We start from the raw sequence: 19,318 nt of genomic DNA, 5'->3' as shown, positions 1-19,318 counted from the left end.
TAACACCATCTATGGCAAAAACATCTTTAAAACTTTTATCATGAATAAAGGAATATCTTCCCCTCTGTCTATATCATTGTCACTCGAAAACACCTGATCAGTGTCGTAGTTTTCAATCATTTCAATAACAGTATCCATTCGCAAGCCTCTTCCGTAGTGAGAAGTCGCCATTTTGATTTTACTTTATTCAGCTAAGTCTAGGAAATAGCCGATTTCTCGCTCATATATATTTCTATCGTCCTTTATATCATAAATAAATGAATATCATCGTCACTGTCTATGTCACTGTCACACGAAAACTTCTCATCAAAGTCCGGGTTTTCAATCATTTCAATAACAGTATCCCTTCGCAGGTCCCTACCGTAGCGAGGGGCCGACATCTTGATTTTACTTTCTCCACCTAAGTCTTGAAAATCGCCGTTTTCTCGCTCATATATATTTCTATCGCCTTTAAAAATGGTGGCAATGAGAGACAAGAAACATACCCGGATGTTAAACTATATATCATTTTATGACTCACGATACAAAAGAGTACAGAAGACGATCTTTCCAAGATACGCACATATGCGGTTCTGGGCGTTTGGGGTAAGCGATAATTGAACCGCACATATGCGGTGACGGGCTCTATGGGGTTAAAATTGGGCCATCATCATATTTACATACTAAAAGGAAAATGAATGCAGGGAATTTTTTGCACCAATAACCCGAGAGGGTCCGCGTCTACACAGCTCTGTGCACAGCCTTGGAGATAAAATAACCAAGATGGCGATGGAAGACTTCTATAACGTCTTCAGTGAGAACTTTTTAACATGTCATATATGTCTGGAGGAATATAAAGATCCGAGAGTGTTACCCTGTTACCACACGTTCTGTCTGGAATGTATTGCTGACCATGCAGCCAAGAATGGTGTCCAGAACAAGTTCTCCTGTCCCGTGTGTCGTCACGAGGCCCCCGTACCACCAGGTGGGTTAGCAACTCTTGTGAAAAACTTTTTTTTAAGGAAAGTAGAAAACTTCATTAAAGACCAAAAAGCGCCCGAAGGGAGACTTTGTGAGTATTGTAACCATAAAAATGCCACTTTGCTGTGCCAAGGTTGTCCCAAAACCAACCAACTGTGTGCTATTTGCCGCGACATCCATGACAAAATACCGGCATTAAATGGACATCACTTTGTACCTCTGTCACATGTCGACTTTTCGGATAACATGCGAGAACAGTTACGCCGCGTATTAGATGAAGCTCAATTCTGCGACAAACACGACGGAGAACCGCTGGCATTCTATTGTGAATATGATGACACTGTTATATGCAGAGAATGTATTGTAGAAACCCACAGCAAACACAATTTCAAAAAAATAGGGGATGTGGTGAAAGTTCAACGCGATCTAATACAAGAGAAAATAAAATGCCTTCCAACCGAAAAACTGTCTAGTTTTGAAAAGGCAGAAAATGTCATTGTTCGAACCGAAGACAGGCTGACTGAAAATCAGACCAAGGTTCTTCGTTTGGTGGATTCTCAAAAAATTGATATGCACAAGGAGATAAATGAAAACAGTAAAACTATTCAAAAAGAAATCAAAAATTATTATGAACTAGTAGAGAAGGACGTACGTCAACAGACCGACGCGTATTTAACCACTGTCAAACAGCATTTGGAAATTTATGAAACAAAAGTACAGTCCGATTACATCGAAATGAAAAGATTTATAGATAATAAAAGCAAGAAATTATCGGCAGAAGTGAAAGCACTCACGTCCACGCAGGTGAAGAGTTTAGAAGCTGAAAAGGACCAGCTAGAAATGAACAAGATTTCCATTCAGAGCATTCGTGATTTCGCTCAGCAACTCACAGACACCGCTTCTGACATCGAGGTCATGACCCACTCTAAAAAACTCCAAACTAAAATACAGGAGTTAGAGACAGTAGAACCAGTCTTTGACACCAAGATCACCGACATAACATTTACACCAGGGCAAACAGAAATGGACGTTGTGCTACAGTTTCCTAAAATCCCTGAACCACAGCTATCCATCAAAACGGGGCCAATTACGGCCAAAACATACCAGGGTCCTTTGGATACGTATTTTGGAAGTTTAAAACAAAAGAGAGCGAACTATCTTGCGCTGAAGGAATTTCTGAAGGTAACCTGGCTTGACAAACCGGAGCGGAATGTTTGTTTTAACGTGAGGAATTTGCCGTGGGATATCCAGTGCACAGATGGCGGTTGTATTTTAGTTTTACATGGTTATTACAAGTTTCGTGATACAGTGTACGTATTCTCCAGCACAGGTCAATGTAATCGTGATATCAGTATAAAGAGAGGGGTGAGGTGTATCACTACAGTCAGTAACGATAGATTCGTGGTCACATGCATGGATAAATGCTGTAGACTGTATTCAACATCAGGTCAGGTTATCCTATGTTTTGGTCAGGGTGATATGTCTAACCCTTGGGGTGTCACTGTGGACCGTACAGAGGGTAAGGTGTACGTGTGTGATAGTGGTGCACAGTGCATCTGTGTGTACGACATGGAATCTTTTCAACCTGTTAACAAAATTCCTATCCCAATGTGTAGTAAAGGTCCACTGCGCTGTGCATACCACCACATCAATGCAATCATAGTCAGCGACTTCAGCACCCATTGTGTGTATGCAGTGACTCCCCAGGGTGACGTCATGTTCCAATACGGAGCACGAGGTCAGAGTGGAAGTGGAGACGGACAACTAAATCATCCTCGAGGAGTGTGCGTTGATAAGTTTGGACATATATTCATAGCTGACAACAGCAATTACAGGGTAGTTGTACTTGGTCCAGACGGAAGATTTATATGTAACATTTTGACGAAAAGTGACGTCATTTATCCTCCTTTGTCACTCGATGTCAACAGTAACGGGGAGCTTGTTCTTGGGACCGCCGGAGGAAAAATATCCGCGTATATGTATATCGCTTAGCAATGGCTTAATGATTTGACACCGAGATAATGTTAGGTAGTCCATGAGCCAAATTGAAAAAAGGCCTTATTTAAGGATTTGGCTGCACCCCCCGTCAGGCAAAGGTTTTATGATTGATTCTTGTAGTTTAGAACCTGAATTTTTTATTTCTGCTTGTTTCCGGCTTGAAAAAGTGTCCGTTTGTACCGGAAACAGGCCAAAACCAAGATGGCCGCCAATAAATTCATGTGTCAACTGTAAATACAAAAATTGATTTAAAAGTTACTGCACAACTTATTATTATCAAAATTTGCACTGATCACAAGTAATTAGGCCTTCTTTGATTTTTCAGGCACTTTACATTTTTCAAGATGGCGACTGAATCCAAGATGGCGGCCATTTTCCTTACTTTTTGTGAAAAAATACAAATTCCTAAATTTGAAGTTTTTTTTATTAACCAAAAATTAGGAATATTTTACATATTTTGATTTATTTGAATAAGTTAAAGTCTATATTTTTAATTTTTACCAGTTAATTTATCACAAAATTGTACGTTTGAACACAGATGGCTCTAATCCAAGATGGCCACCACATAAAATGAGCTTTTGGTTTTGATATGTCAAGAAGCCTTTCTTAGTATAAAACATCTCAGACTACTTAATGGAGGATTTATTGCACAGGTTATGGTATGAAATGTATGACTGAATAATTTAAATTGTTTTGAGATTTTTTTCAGGGTATAAAATTCCAAAATGGCTGCCAATTTCTGGATCCAAAACATACATTATTTTGATTTGCATGTTGAAAAACATCAAATTGAATAATAAGCAAATTAAAAATATTTATTTTTTGATAAATTTATCTGTATTGCAATCTCATTTTGCTTCTTAGACACATTATTCTACCAAAAAATGGTTATTTTTGCTTTTTTTATCATGATTCCAAGTTGGCCATTGATAAAAATTAACGGCACGCTACCCGTATGGACAATACCACATGTTGTGAGCCTTACCAAATTCATATACCTGTGCATCATTGCTCAAGTTATGAACTTAGATATATGACCAAATAATTTAAATTGCTTTGAGATTTTGTTTAGGGTGTAAAAATCCAAAATGGCCGCCAATTTCTGGATTCATGACATACAACATATTTTTGGTAAATTTATCTGTATTGCAATGTCCTTAATTTTGCCAAAAAGGGTTATTCTAGTTTCATTTATTATGATTCCAAGATAGCCATTGTTAAAAATGAACTGCATTTACCTGTGTGGACAATACCATGTTGAGAGCCTTACTAAACTGCATACACAGTATTTCTGTACTTTTTTGAACTTATTGTATTACTTTTTATCATTAAATAACTTTTTCTTTGAATTATATCAAAGAAACTTTCTCAGATTTTTCCATTGCAATTAATATTCAAGATGGCTGCCATTACATACATTAAATATGCTTATTTATCTGATTCATTACTAATAATATATATATAGAGAGAGAAATTAAAGAAACATTATTTTAAAACCACTGCCACATATATCTTTAATGTAGCCTTTAACATCCAGGCCTTTCTTGTTACTTTGATCATTCATATTTCCTTAAATTCATCATATTTTACTTGATTGCCATAAATCAATGACGGCTACCAATGAAAAAGAATTCCACTTTATAGTGAGTTGATTATGAATGAAAGCTTTATGTCTTTCTAGATTCCAAATTGAATGTCTTTTTCATGCAATATTTTATCTACAGTATTGTTTAATGCAATTCAAATTTTTGGAAGGCTACAGAATTGAAAAAAGCTAATTCCTTCTGATTTTTTAACCCATAAATTTTCTGTACGTAATGAGAAAAAATCAAACTTCATTGAAAATGAATATAAAAAGCATAATGTACATGTTTTTAATAAAATTGTTTATATTGCAGACTCCTTTTCCCTATTTTGGTATGATTACGAATGGTTCAAATATGACAGGATATCCAAAATGGCAACCATACTACTAGTAACTGTGAATTCTTACCATAAGCCATTCATGTAAATAAAAAAGTAAAAATAATCAAAATCAAATGATAATTCTAAAAAGTTATACATTTAATTAATTTGATTGAATTCCAGTCTCCTTTTGCTAGTAAGTCATGGCCAAAAACCATCAATAAAGTCAAGATGGGCTGCCACTGCAAATGATTTTCAATTAATGTGGCTGGGACAATCATTACATCAAATATTTCTTGAATACATCATGTTAAACAGTTAAGCCTTTATTTAGAAGTTTAAATTTTTTTTTTTGATATTTTAAACCAGTTTCATGTCTACAATATTCAATATGGTCACCGCTCAAGTAAAGAATCTTATGGAGCAATGAACATCTCAATTTGGTATCCATAGTCTTTTAACTTCGGATTCCCTCATGGGTCATCTTTTCCATGTTTATAAGCAAGTGCATTTTGCTGTAGCGAGTTGTTGACTTCTTTTAGTCTTTATTTGAGAGACTGAATTAGATTTATTCTACTTTGCTCTTATGTTTACTCCTTTGCCAGTGTGTCACTGTGTGGAATTCAACAGGCTGCTTTTGCAAGTGTCAGTCCTTAAATATCAACCATGGTCTTCCTCTGAGATTGCTACCCAAAACCAATTGGTCAAATAGTACAGGTGACAGCTGTTTTGGGATTTTGCTATGCAACATTCATCTAGTTCACATGTCCAAGTCAACTTAGTCTTCTTAAGCACAGAAATGCCTGTTTAAAACTTCTGTAATAGTTACTCTGGCTTGCCTGATGATGCCAAAATTTGTGTGCAACCACCTTTGTTTTAAGAGAGTGAGCCTCTTGCCCTGTGTTCAGGTCTCTGATCCATATACACAAATGTATGCAGGAGCCTAGTATGCATGCTTTATTACCTCTTCCGAGAAGGTCACATTTTTACCTTCCTTTGTTCATTTGTTATGGTTTCTCAGATTTTTACCAGCCTAACTCAAAAATTTCAGGATAAACTTTAATGAAGTGTTTAGGATAGGTCATTTTTAGGCTAAAAGTAAGTAGATTTTGGTGGTGATCTGTTTGTTAATAAGGTTATTAAGAAAGTTTGTTTTAGTCTGTGTTTCTCCAATGTTTGGATCTCCAAATATTTTTCCTCTCAACAGAATAATGTTGGATTTTAAAATAATTCATGGAACATATTGAGCAGTACCTGTCCGTGAGGTGCAAGAATTATCTGCACCTATATATACATTGTATCATAAACATCATTTGTCACGTTGTGCTTGAACTCTTTCATCGTCACTTACATGTACATGTGCCATACATCATTCACCATAAATGTACTTCACTCTGCAGCACCACTTCATGAGTTCCCTGAATGTATTATTATCCAGCGCTGTTCTCTAAAGAGACAAAAGATGTTCTTGGAGATCTAGACATTTTCTTGCAACTTCTTTGCTGGTCTTAGTTTATGATAGTGATTGCTTCCCGGATTTATACATGTAGAATAATGCTACAGCTGCATGTTAGCCATCCCTTTTTTTAGATAAATTAAAGATATTCACCTCTTGGTTGCTTGAGGTTAGGATAAGTCTGATTCTTCTTTACGATTAACACCTAGCAGAATGTGAGAAATCTTATCACTACTAATGGTAGATCCTGGCTCTTCCACCAAGCTTGACAGGGAACTTTCAACAAGCAATGTACCAGTAACCCAAGTCCATTTGAAATGTAACAATAGAAGTGCTATCATATGAAAATTAAATTTTACAGCCCATACCCCATATAACAAACTATTGATATTTCACTTGTAAATGATGTACGTCACTCTTGTTAGGGCGTTTTGGGCATGCATTTTTTCTGCAATATTGAACATTATATAGCTGCTGCTGAAAAAATTGCTGTCCCTTGTGTGTTATGCATCAATTTCTATTCAAGAAAATGGCAAAGCATTTGAGATTCTCTCAACCTTATTAATTACAGGCATATATATATATATATATATATATATATATATATATATATATATATATATATATATATATATATATATATAAAATTACGACTCAACAGTGTGTTTTCATCCATGTTTACCTAAAAATTCATTTTTGTTGGTGGCCATCTTGGATATTTTTGATGATTGGAGCTTAGATAATTACTTTTTGGAAAAAAATTAGATTCTAAACAGTAAAAGAACACTGCAGTTTATCAAAATATATACTTTTATGATTTGCCTATCATTCAATTTGATGCTTTTCAACATGCAAATCAAAATGTTGTTTGCTTTGAATCCAGAAATTGACGGCCATTTTGGACTTTTCAACCCTAAACTGTAAGCCTAAAACCATTTTGAATCATTCAGTTATATATTCCTTTCCATAACTTGAACAATAAAGCTCAGAAATAGCCTATTAAGTAAGGCTCACAACGTGGTATTGTCCATACAGGTAGCGTGCAGTTCATTTTTATCAATGGTCAACTTGGAATCATGATAAAAAAGCAAAAATAATCACTTTTTGGTAGAATAAAGTGTCTAAGAAGCAACATGACATTACAATACAGATAAATTTACCAAAAAATAAATATTTTTAATTTGCTTATTATTCAATTTGATGTTTTTCAACATGCAAATCAAAATAATGTACGTTTTGAATCCAGAAATTGGTGGCCATTTTGGATTTTTATACCCAGAACAAAATCTCAAAACAATTTAAATTATTCAGTCATACATTTCATACCATGACCTTTGCAATAAATCCTCCATTAAGTAGTCTGAGGTGTTTTATACTAAGTAAGGCTTGTTAACATATCAAAACAAAAAGCCCATTTTATGTGGTGGCCATCTTGGATTAGAGCCATCTGTGTTCAAACGTACAATTTTGTGATAAATTAACTGGTAAAAATTAAAAATATAGACTTCAGCTTATTCAAATAAATCAAAACATGTAAAATATTCCTAATTTTTGGTTAATAAAAAAACTTCAAATTTAGGAATTTGTATTTTTTTCACAAAAAGTAAGGAAAATGGCCGCCATCTTGGATTCAGTCGCCATCTTGAAAAATGTAAAGTGCCTGAAAAATCAAAGAAGGCCTAAGTACTTGTGATCAGTGCAAATTTTGATAATAATAAGTTGTGCAGTAACTTTTAAATCAATTTTTGTATTTACAGTTGACACATGAATTTATTGGCGGCCATCTTGGTTTTGGCCTGTTTCCGGTACAAACGGACACTTTTTCAAGCCGGAAACAAGCAGAAATGAAAAATTCAGGTTCTAAACTACAAGAATCAATCATAAAACCTTTGCCTGACGGGGGGTGCAGCCAAATTGGATTTTTTGGCCTTTGGCTCATGGACTAAGGGTTGTGATATTAATCACCGAAAAATATGTAATGAACACACAACAAACGAATCTTAGAATGAAGCGGTAATACATGTATGGTTGTTTAATATGCACACTTTAAATGATCTATAAATTGTAGATAAGTAAGATAAATGTCAGCATAAATTAAAGGCGAATGAGGATTGATCACTTTTAGCACTTTGAGCCTTTGCAGACCAACATATTATTCATATTTCATTTATAGTTTTTAGAATTTAATTGTTAACAGTGTGCTTCATGTGTATCTGTTAATGAAACTATGAGGGCGCATTCCCATAGATTTTAGATCGATCTATCCTGGTGGGAAGTCTCACTGAATTACTGTCAGCTAATCCAGCTTAAATGTCCATCCCGCCTACTACAAGCTGTAAGGGGGTAATTAACTTTCGTGCCCGGTCGGCTGACAGCTATTTAGCTTGAACCCCCAGGGAGTTAGGTCGATCTAGTTGGATCGATCTAATCTCTGGGAATGGGGTCTGAGATTAGGTGAAATTATCTTCTTTCTATTTTCATGTGAATAATATTCACGGGCAAAAAGTTTATATATTTTTAACAAGAAATATAAAAATAAGACTGTTGGTTATTGGCACTACTTTAAATCACAAATTGATCTTTAGAAATAAAATCAAATGAGCTTTGGTTATGTTGTCTTTATTAATATTATTTTGCTTAGCACTGAAATTCAGCTTTACAAAAGTAGACGCAAGCAAAACAATTCCTTTTTTTAATATTTTTTCATCATTTCAATGTCGACTGTGAATTTAGTGGCTCCTGGCATTATTAAACAAAAAATGCACACTTTTGACGGGACTCCGATATGTAATGCCCAGTTAAAGAAAATCCCAGCAGGACCCCCGCTTTCTCTCACTGGGCTCTGTTCATCGTAGTGACATAAGGACTGTGCTCTTATTTTTTCAGTGCTACACAAGTATCCATCCAAAGAACGCGTTGGGCTCTAAGATACTGTAGTTTGAGAAATGTATTGGTAGAACACACGGGTTCGAAGAGAAAAGTACACATATTGTAGAAAAATGCATTGTTTTTGAATGTATTAAAAAACAGTGGCTTGATTTTAACGCTTACAATATTTCCATGTACACAACATTGCAGGTGGCAGAAGTGAGAGAACAGATTTTCAAGCTATCCTTAGGGCCAACACGTGACAGTGCAACGTAAAGCATACCGTGCAGATGAAAAAATGATGTTTACCATTTCTACTTATGCCTCCTTTCATTTAAAGGCGAAAAAAACACCTGCCGTATACGCCCTCCACGCTTTGGTACTAAATATAGGTACATCGTCAGCCGCTCAGAGCCGATGTTGTTTTCAGAAAACACCTCCCGCCGAATGTCATCCACTTGCAAAAACGACGATCAAAAATCATCATCAAAAGCAGTGAAATGATGGCAGTTGCACGGGTTTGACACTACGTCAACATTTTTAAAGGAACCATTCTCACAGATATTTGGATCGATCTATCTCCTTGGGGAGTCTCACTAAATTGCTATCAACTTAACCGGCTTAAATGTCTGCCACGCTTAGTTGAGCTGTTAGGGGGTAATTTCCTTTACCCCCTAGCTGATTCGATAGTTAGGCTGATCCAGATGGATCGATCTAGACATGGGAACCCAGTCGAAGAGTTATTGGATATTTTGTGCACGATGACATATAGCACGGGAACTCACTGCAATCGAGATTAGCGGGAACAAAGATGGGCGTTTCTTCTCTTATGGAAACACGGGACTACCTGAATCCCAACATCGAGGGAGGGGTCGTAAGAGGGAGGGGGGGGGGGGGGGTCCAGCTAGAATATTGTGGTTGAAAACAATAGCGTTAATAGGTTTTTAAAAAATGAAAATTAACTCGCATTATTTCCAATGAACGCGGTTCAGGTGTATTATAACGTGGCGTTATATTACCTATTATGCTACCGATTCAACTAAATTCAAGTCATTTGTTGGATTAGCTGCAGAAATTCATGGCTCCTATCTGCAATTTACACAGTTTTTTTTTTTTATTTAACGGCAGCAATGCGCACGCGACAATGTCTGGTGTGAAGATAATGGATGTCCGCCGTAATACATGTCCGTAGGAATGAGTGTCCTATTATCTGACAAAAACACCTTGTCTCCGGATTCTGAACATGAGTTATTTTCTCCTTTTTTTTCTTTGCTTGAGCCGCTATGGATATAGCACATACGGTATTATACCCGTACAGTTGAATTGAATATTAACATTTCTGACATAAGGTTGTGATAAGAGAGTAACCCTTGTAATCTAACTAGAGTTAAAAGTGTTTAAATCATCCGAGATATTATAATGATATCCCAGATTGTAAACAAAGAGCATAAAGATATCAATTTGCACACGTTTCGACTTTACAAAGCAGTTAGTTTGATATGTACTTCACACCATGAGTCTACACCCTGAATATACAACGTTTAAATGTGGCACAGTGGTTTATCTTTTATTCTCAGTTTAGTGGTGTAATTTTAGCTTAACTGAAGATTATCAGGGCGCATGACAAGCAAAGTGAATTTCAGAGAAAATAAATAAATTGGGAACAGCGCCTCCATGAACCACGTTTTATGATTCTCGCAAGTTCATGTCACCAGTGTCAAATATGATGACAATTGTGACCTATGGCAAAATATAATGATATTACCGCACATAGAATGTAGAGTTTATGATCTTTAAAAAACGGGAAGCAACTCTCAGGTCTAAAGATAACCTCGAAGAATGGCAACAAATAGAAGCAAGCGATATGCCACATGGACGAATTCACCAGTGGTGACAATCAAATGTTCATTGTAAAAGTTTTACTCGTCAGTTACTTTCAGCGAATATCTACATTCCGCGTTAAATAACATTTCAAACTAACCAAGAACTGGAAGTGCAGAACTGGAAGAAAATCTCGTCAAAGAAGCCGAGCTATGTCATATTGGAGAACTACCAATTCTAATGATGGTTCAGAAATACCGTAGTCTGCTAGGTAGTCCTATCAGATGGTGTTTACCAGTGAACTCAATGATAATTACTACAGTCACCCAGGCGCGAGGACGGACAGGACGAGCCTTAACACTGGGGTCGGGGAACGGGTCAAAGATTTTGGACTTTTTTAAATAAGAAAATACATTTTATAGTCTTGTCTACAGACTAAGATCCAAGATGTTTTGGCAGATTTATACTAATGATGGTTTTTACCCTCATGCGTTTACTTGTTATCGATTTATTTCAGTAGACTACTGAGAAGTAAAAAAAAAGAATAATAAGAGTATATTCAAGTCAACAGTGTATATTCAAGTCAATTTATTCCGACTTCCCGCCATGACAAGGTACAATACTGCATTCTTAAAAAGCTAACAACGATTTTTTTTTTAATATCGATGGTAGATCACCATTTTTAATATCATTTTTTATTGAATTCATTATTTTATTGACAGAACCAGCGAAAGGAAGGGAAAAAATCTTCTAAAAACGTTAACATTTTGTCCTCATTGTTGATTTGTTTGTTTGTTTGCTGTAAATTCCCACCCACTGTGACGTACGTTGTGCAGTATCTCAGTATTAGTGATTTGCAATATCAAATATAATAATTTCAACTATTTTATATAGAATAAGATTATATACCAATATATACATTGGATGCCATTATTCACTGAAGTAACATGTTGAATTTTGTAAGGGTGTTTGCCATTCCCATAATCAAAAACGCTGACATAAAAAAGGTGGAATACACCTTCATTATTTGAAGAATTTTAGGCGGAGTTTTGTAGTGGGGGTGTAATTCTCTTTATAATGACTACCTGTTTGAATATTGTCGCCCAACCCATGTTTGTAAAAGTCAGGATGAAAGGACATCATAGTGGTAATCTCTAGCACACCCTGCACACTGCAAACTTTGCTGTGCAGCCGCCATTATGGTATTTGAATTTATTTCAGCAGTCAGCAGATACAGATTTAGGGGTGAAAAAGCCAATATTATGGTGCAATATGGGGGTCTTCTTTTCGATCGGATCTTTAAGAGGGACTATTTGTTCTATGGCCAATGGAATTCCCCAGATAGTTCTATCGGGTGAATTTATCAGACATATCACACTGTCATCTTCATACTACTGGCTATTTAGCTACTTGAGCATATCCCTACGCCTCCCTCCGTCACAACATATATTTTTCCATGGTTAAGCTCGTCATTAAAAATGAAATTTTGATGTTTGCTTGTAACATTTTGGAAGGTGGGTACATCTAAGAAGATAATTTAAGTGTGGGGGTGGGAGTCGGGGTTGGGCTGCTCATTTAGATAAGAATTATAACAAGGGGAATTTCCCTTAATCGCGGTTTGAGCTTAGGGCTGACGCGTTGAAAAAATGTGTTTGGGCGGAAGATGAGGGGGATTGCTAAGCCCCCCTTTCAGCCTCCCTCCTCCTCCTCCAATCCCAACCCCAGTTCTAAACCCTATACCCTATATTATATCCACAAATCCACCATTGAAAACATCACTACCTCTCAGTACACGGTGCGAGGAATCCATTTACGAGGTTTATCTTTATCTCCGCCCCATTATAACAACGATGATGGCGGCTGATCAGGCAAATTGTTGTTATTTTCTTTCCTTGTCGTAAATAACTGGATGGTTAGGATATTAAAATAGTATCATGTGGTCAGCGATATTATAAAGGTCCACCCTGCGCGTGCGGTCACTTTATGGTAGGGTCAACCACTAGTGTGAGAACTTTGACATCCAATTAGGGGGAAAGGTGTGGGGGGGGGGGGGAATTGGGATATGGAATTGTTGCGGTAACCTTAATATGACTGGCCTGTTCTTCTTTGGTGTATTTTAAAAATTTCTTTGCAAGGACCGATGTGATCAATTTTGAATGGTGACTATGTATGGTCTACTTAAATATATTTTTTCAAACACATTGTTTTAAAATGCAAATAGAATTTTAAAAAAGCAAATTAGACGAGTTTAAATTGAAGCTACATGTGTGGCGTGCATTTTATCAGTGGGTTTGGGCAAATCATACATACATACACACTCGTGTTTTACTGTTTGTTATCTTTTCAATTTATTCATAAATAGAATTATTCAATGTTAGATGTCACGCCGCCAGGTGATTCATAGGACATGTATTGTAGGGGACTTCCGCTAGCTGTCATAATTTCTTTTTTTAATAGTGGACATCTTTTGTTTCTCTTTTGTTTTCCTCTTTCAGTGTGTAGGTTTATGGCCACGTTCTGTCCTGCCTCATCTGGTCCATCTGAGGTCAAGAGTTCTATTATCTCGACGACAGAGACAAAAGTCTGGATGTATTTATTTTCAAAACCACAGAACAGTCAATCAGCCTGCAAACTGTGCCGGTATGATTCAGAGACGAGGAAAAATGTCTCAAAATATCTCGTGCTTTGCTGCCTTGATTTTTAACCTTGTACCTACCTGTAAATGTATTGGTTTGTTTTCATTTGTATTCATTTGTTTTTCATTCTTTCCCTTTCCACTCTGTTGTAATTCGTATTCCTGGCTGCATTTCCGTCTTCTCTCTCTCTCTCTCTCTCTCTCTCTCTCTCTCTCTCTCTCACACACACACACACACACACACACACACACACACACACACGCATTCACAGTGACTGTTTTTCTTTCTTATTGTCATTCAACGTGGAAAACTCTCAGTGCATTAAATGCCTCGTGTTTCATCACCTGCGTAGACTGTACAGTGAAGTTGTCTTTTCTTTGACACGTACTTGTGAACTAGGCCTGGAGGTTGGCAGGGGAAGGGATGGCGGGAATCTCTGTGATACGCATGCGTGAGTTTTCCTTCTGTTGTAGCTTTGCCAGCTACAACACGAACAGTCTCAGTGTAATATTCCGAACAGGGGCAGACATGTATCGTCTGCGGTTTGAATAACTTGTGACTCCTTTATAACTGGCTTTTCAAATATGTGTAGAAGTTTAATTTCTTTTGTACCCTCGCACGTCAAGATCAAAATCAAAATATTCGTAGTCGTGTTAGTTGGGAGGAGAGGAGGGGGAGGGTACAAGCACCTCAGTCATATGGAGAGGTATCAGGGGTTGGGTCCCAATTTTTTGTTCACTAATCAAAATCTGATGTGTTAGTGCTGGTTAGTCCGAGAATTATCTGTTGTGAAAATGACCATTAAGGGTGTTCAACCGTTAATTCTAATAAAAAGAAAATAATTGTTAAAGTAATCGCATGGACACTTCTTTTTGAGTAATTGTTCAAGGTATATCATCAGAGAAACCGGTTCATCAACCACAGTTTGTGCTGTCGCCGTTTTCGCCATTTTTCTCGGACTACGTCACTTCCGGTCTCCACGGATGCGTCTCGAGATGGTCGCTGTCGTCTGGGAACAGGTCACAGGAACTCGACACCTGTTTACATCCAGAATATAACACAAGGTCCTTTACACGACAAACTAAGACCAGTCTTGACAATAATATGTGTAGTGCAGCACTGTACATGGTCATTCTGGTTATTAACGATTTCATGAATCATTTTTACAACATTAGTAAATGGAAAACTAGATAAAAACCTTTCGTAAGATTATACATCAATCTAATTCACCCTGCATTGTGTCAAGGTTTTAAAAAGAAATAAGGATAATTTAGGGATGGCTAGTTAGTAATGAAATATGCAAAACTCATAAGGTGTCCTTAATTTTCTTTGTGCGACTTTGGATTTTTTTTTTTTTTCGAGGTATAAAAGGTGTTCATTACAAGCTGTAACAGTGCCACTGGCACACAGGTGACAAAGACCCTATAGGCTATTATATAGATAATACTCTAACATTAACAATAGGTTAATGTTTAACGAGGTGGGTTAATAATCAATTTCTTTTTCTCGTTTACTAGAATAACAGAAAGATCAAATTATCTTGACCAGACGGGGAAGGTAACTCCGTGGTTGTCTACGACACCGTCTTTCTGAACGATGGCAACATTTACAATAAAGACACGTGGAATTCACCTCCCGGAACTCAGGGGTCTACGTCTTCCATAACAATATAGTCTCAGCCACAACAGCAAGTCCGTATATGTCAGATTGAACCATTGAATGATCAGATGAAGAACACTGGGTACGGTAAACCTTCCACGGGGTTTGCGACAGGCAGTAATACTATTGATTGTACATGGTTGTTGATGTTGTTGATAGACTTTGATACCGTCCTGGTTATTGACAACATCACCTGATTGTGCTGTGTTGATCGGTGACAACTTTAAATCTATAATATATCAGCTAACCTACTAAACGATATATACACGTACACAAAGGCCTTGGCAGCAGTAGAGCGGGGCGGTCGGTGTGTGTGTGTGTGGTGGGGGGGGGGGGGGGTAATACATGTACTATGGCAGTGAATAGAAGCTAATGGCTCCAATTTTTATTTCGGCCAAGTTAAATTTATTCAAACACCCTTTTCAATTTACTCATCATCATCCATGTTTATTTATGTAAAATAAGTCAAGTACTCATCTAATGCTGCGTAGACTTTGATACCGTCCTGGTTATTGACAAAGTTTAACGAGGTGGATTAATATTTTTTATTTCTCTTTTTTTTCTTGTTTACTAGAATTACATAAAGATCAAACGGGGCAAGATAACGCCGTGGTTGTCTGCGACACCCTCTTTTTGAACAATGGCAACGGTTATAATAAAGATATGGGGAAAATCACATCACTGACCTTAGGGGTCTACGTCTGGGCTCCCATGCATCTGGATCGGTCTAACTCTCTGGGGAGTCTCATTAAATTTCTATCAAGTTCACCGTCTTAAATGTCTGTCACGCCTGCCGAATCAGCTAGGGGGTAAAGATAATTACCTCCTAATAGCTTTATTAGGCGTGGCAGACATTTAAGCCGGTCAAGTTGACAGCAATTTAGTAAGACTCCCCGGGGAGATAGATCAATCAAAATATCTATGGCAACTGTCCCTACGTCTTCCATTACCATAGTCTCAGCCACAACAGCAAGTCCGTATATGTCAGATTGAACGATAATGGTCAGATAAAGAGCACTGAGTACGGTAAACCTTCCACGGGGTTTGCGACAGGCAGTAATACTATTCCTCGTATATGGTTGCTGATAGACTTTGATACCGCCCTGGTTATTGACAACATCACCTGATTGTGGTGTGATGAACGGTGACAACTTTAAAGCGGGTCCTACTTTAGATAACCTAATAAGCGATTTATATACGTACACACAGCGAACTGTGTGTGGGTAGTGTGTGTAAGGGAGGGGGTAATATACACGTCCAATACCAGTGGTTTGTCGTATAGAATCTGGGGGCTTCAATCTTTATTTTGATCAGTTTCATTTATCCAAACAACCTTTCCAATGTTCTCATCATCCATGTTACTTTCCGAAAAAAAAAAAAAAAACGAAATTATTCAACAGTCGCCCGGCATTTCATCACCTATTGCCAAAGCTACAACACAATAACAACAGGGGAAATAAGGGGGGGCACATGTCACCCTCACAGCGTATCACTGATATGTCATGCACTCAGCTAGAAAAGGCTTTAGACTTTGATGCCGTCCTGGCTATTAACAACATCACCTGATTGGGATGTGTCGATCGGGTGACAACTTTGAAGTAGTAAAGATCACTTATTAAATTATATATAAAGTGTACGCAACGGTTTTGGCAGCAGTAGAGCGGGGCGGTCGGCGTGCAGGAGGCGGGGCGCTGTGCCCACTCTGGGCGCCTATATCATGACAATGGCTTCGAAAGAGATGTGCAGCGTCTTTAGTGAGAACTTGTTAACGTGTCATATATGTCTAGAGGAATATAAAGACCCGAGAGTGCTCCCCTGTTACCACACATTCTGCCTGGAATGCATTGCTGACCATGCAGCCAAGAATGGTGTCCAGAACAAGTTCTTCTGTCCCGTGTGTCGCCAAGAGGCCCCTGTACCACCAGGTGGGTTTGAAACTCTCGTGAAGAACTTATTTTTGAGGAAAGTAACAGATTTCATGAAAGGCCAGAAAACGCCTGAGGGGAGACTTTGTGAATATTGTAACCATAAAGAGGCCACTGTCATGTGCAAAGTTTGCCCAGAAACTAACCAACTATGCGCTACATGTCGTGATGTTCACAACAAAATTCCATATTGCAAGGGCCATTTGATTGTACCTCTGTCACAAATAGACCCGTCAGCTAACCCAGTTAGTATAAGAGAACAATTACGCCACGTATTAGATAAAACTCAATACTGCGAGAAACACTACGGAGAACCGCTGGCATTCTATTGTGAAAATGATGACACTATTATATGCAGGGAATGTATTGTAGAAGTCCACAGCAAACACGATTTTAGAAAATTAGGGGATGTGGTGAAAGTTCAACGAGATCTAATACAAGAAAAATTGAGATGTCTCCCTACTGAGAAATTATCTCGTTTTGAAAAGGCAGAAAAGGTTATTGTACAAACGGAAGAGAGACTGACAGTAAATCAGAAAAAGGTTATTCGTTTGGTGGACTCGCAAAAAATAGCTGTGACAAAGGAGATAAAAGAAAACAGTAAAACTATTGAAAGAGAAATCAAAGATTATTATCAACAAGTAGAGAAGGACGTACGTCAACAGACCGACGCGTATTTGACCACTGTCAAACAGCATTTGGAAACTTATGAAACAAAAGTACAGTCAGAATACATCGAAATGCAGAAATCTATAGATGACAAAAGCAACGAAACAACGACAGAAGTTAAGGCACTCACCTCCACGCAGGTGAAAGTTTTAGAAGCTGAAAAGGACAAGCTAGATATGAACAAGATTTCCATTCAAAGCATTTGTGATTTTGCTCAGCAGCTCACAGACACCGGTTCTGACATCGAGGTCATGACCCACTCTAAAAAACTCCAAACTAGAATACATGAGTTAGAGGCAGTAGAACCAGATTTTGATATCAATATCACCGACATAACATTTACACCAGGGAAAACAAAAATGAACACTGGTCTACAGTTCCCGGAGATCCCTGAACCACGGCCGCTGAAACTTAGAACGGGGACAATTACGGCCAAAACATACCATGGGCCCTTGGATGCATGTTTTGGAAGTTTAAAACAAAAGAGAGCGAACTATCCTGCGCTGAAGGAATTTCTGGGAGTAACCTGGCTTGATAAGCCTGAGCGGAATTTTTGTTTTAACGTGAAGGGTTGGCCGCGGGATACCCAGTGCACAGATGACGGTTGTATGTTAGTTCTACATGGTGACTTATCCTTTGCTCAAACAGTGTCTGTATTCTCCAGCACAGGTCAATGTAATCGTGAGATCAGTATAGAAGGAGGGGCGAGGCGTATCACTACAGTCAGTAACGATAGATTCGTGGTCACATGCCGAGATAATAGCTGTAGACTGTATTCAACATCAGGTCAGGTTATTCGATGTTTTGGTCAGGGTGATATGTCTAACCCCTGGGGTGTCACTGTGGACCGTACAGAGGGTAAGGTGTACGTGTGTGATAGTGGTGCACAGTGCATCTGTGTGTACGACATGATATCTTTTCAACTTGTAAACAGAATTCCTATCCCAATGTGCAGTAAAGGTTCACTGCGCTGTGCATACCACCACAGCATCAATGCAATCATAGTCAGCGACTACAGTGCCGACTGTGTGTATGCAGTGACACCCCAGGGTGACGTCATATTCCAATACGGAGCACAAGGTCAGAGTGGAAGTGGAGACGGACAACTGAGTTCTCCACTAGGAGTGTGCGTAGATAAGTTTGGGGTCATATTCATAGCTGACCGTGGTAATCGCAGGGTGGTTGTTCTTGGTTCAGAAGGAAAATTTCTACGTAACATTTTGACAAGGAATGACAGCATTGAGAATCCTGTGTCAGTTAATATCAACAGCAAAGGAGAGCTTGTTGTTGGAACTGAACAAGGCGGTCTAATATCTACAGGACAAATATCCACACATAAGTACATTACTGAGAAATGGTTAATATGATTTGAAACTGTAATGATGTTTGAATTGTTATTAATATAACCGAGGAAATGTAGT

The 19,318-nt window shown here is 37.8% G+C and overlaps 2 protein-coding genes across 2 annotated transcripts; both read left to right on the top strand.

Annotated features, from left to right (window-relative positions):
• Nucleotides 1–723: 723 nt before the first annotated feature.
• Nucleotides 724–9,352, top strand: LOC147761976 (uncharacterized). The gene is made up of 2 exons (XM_087013864.1): nt 724–2,988; nt 8,267–9,352. The coding sequence occupies exon 1, from the start codon at nt 763–765 to the stop codon at nt 2,950–2,952; it is 2,190 nt and encodes a 729-aa protein (XP_086869990.1). The 5' UTR covers nt 724–762; the 3' UTR covers nt 2,953–2,988; nt 8,267–9,352.
• Nucleotides 9,353–16,938: 7,586 nt separating this feature from the next.
• LOC147761975 (uncharacterized) lies at nt 16,939–19,264 on the top strand. Its single transcript, XM_087014115.1, has one exon. It carries the CDS (start codon nt 17,021–17,023, stop codon nt 19,262–19,264), a length of 2,244 nt encoding a protein of 747 aa, XP_086870241.1. The 5' UTR covers nt 16,939–17,020.
• Nucleotides 19,265–19,318: the final 54 nt, after the last annotated feature.

This window comes from Lingula anatina, chromosome 5 (assembly GCF_051362555.1).
Source record: "Lingula anatina isolate TDL-2025a chromosome 5, LinAna3.0, whole genome shotgun sequence".
NCBI classification, from domain to species: domain Eukaryota; kingdom Metazoa; phylum Brachiopoda; class Lingulata; order Lingulida; family Lingulidae; genus Lingula; species Lingula anatina.
The sequence above is the reverse complement of the archived record's forward strand: the minus strand, read 5'-3'. Positions and strand labels throughout refer to the sequence as shown.

Coding starts and splice junctions, on each gene's coding strand:
- LOC147761975 (XM_087014115.1), top strand. CDS start 17,021: ATGACAATGGCTTCGAAAGAGATGTGCAGCGTCTTTAGTGAGAACTTG.
- LOC147761976 (XM_087013864.1), top strand. CDS start 763: ATGGCGATGGAAGACTTCTATAACGTCTTCAGTGAGAACTTTTTAACA.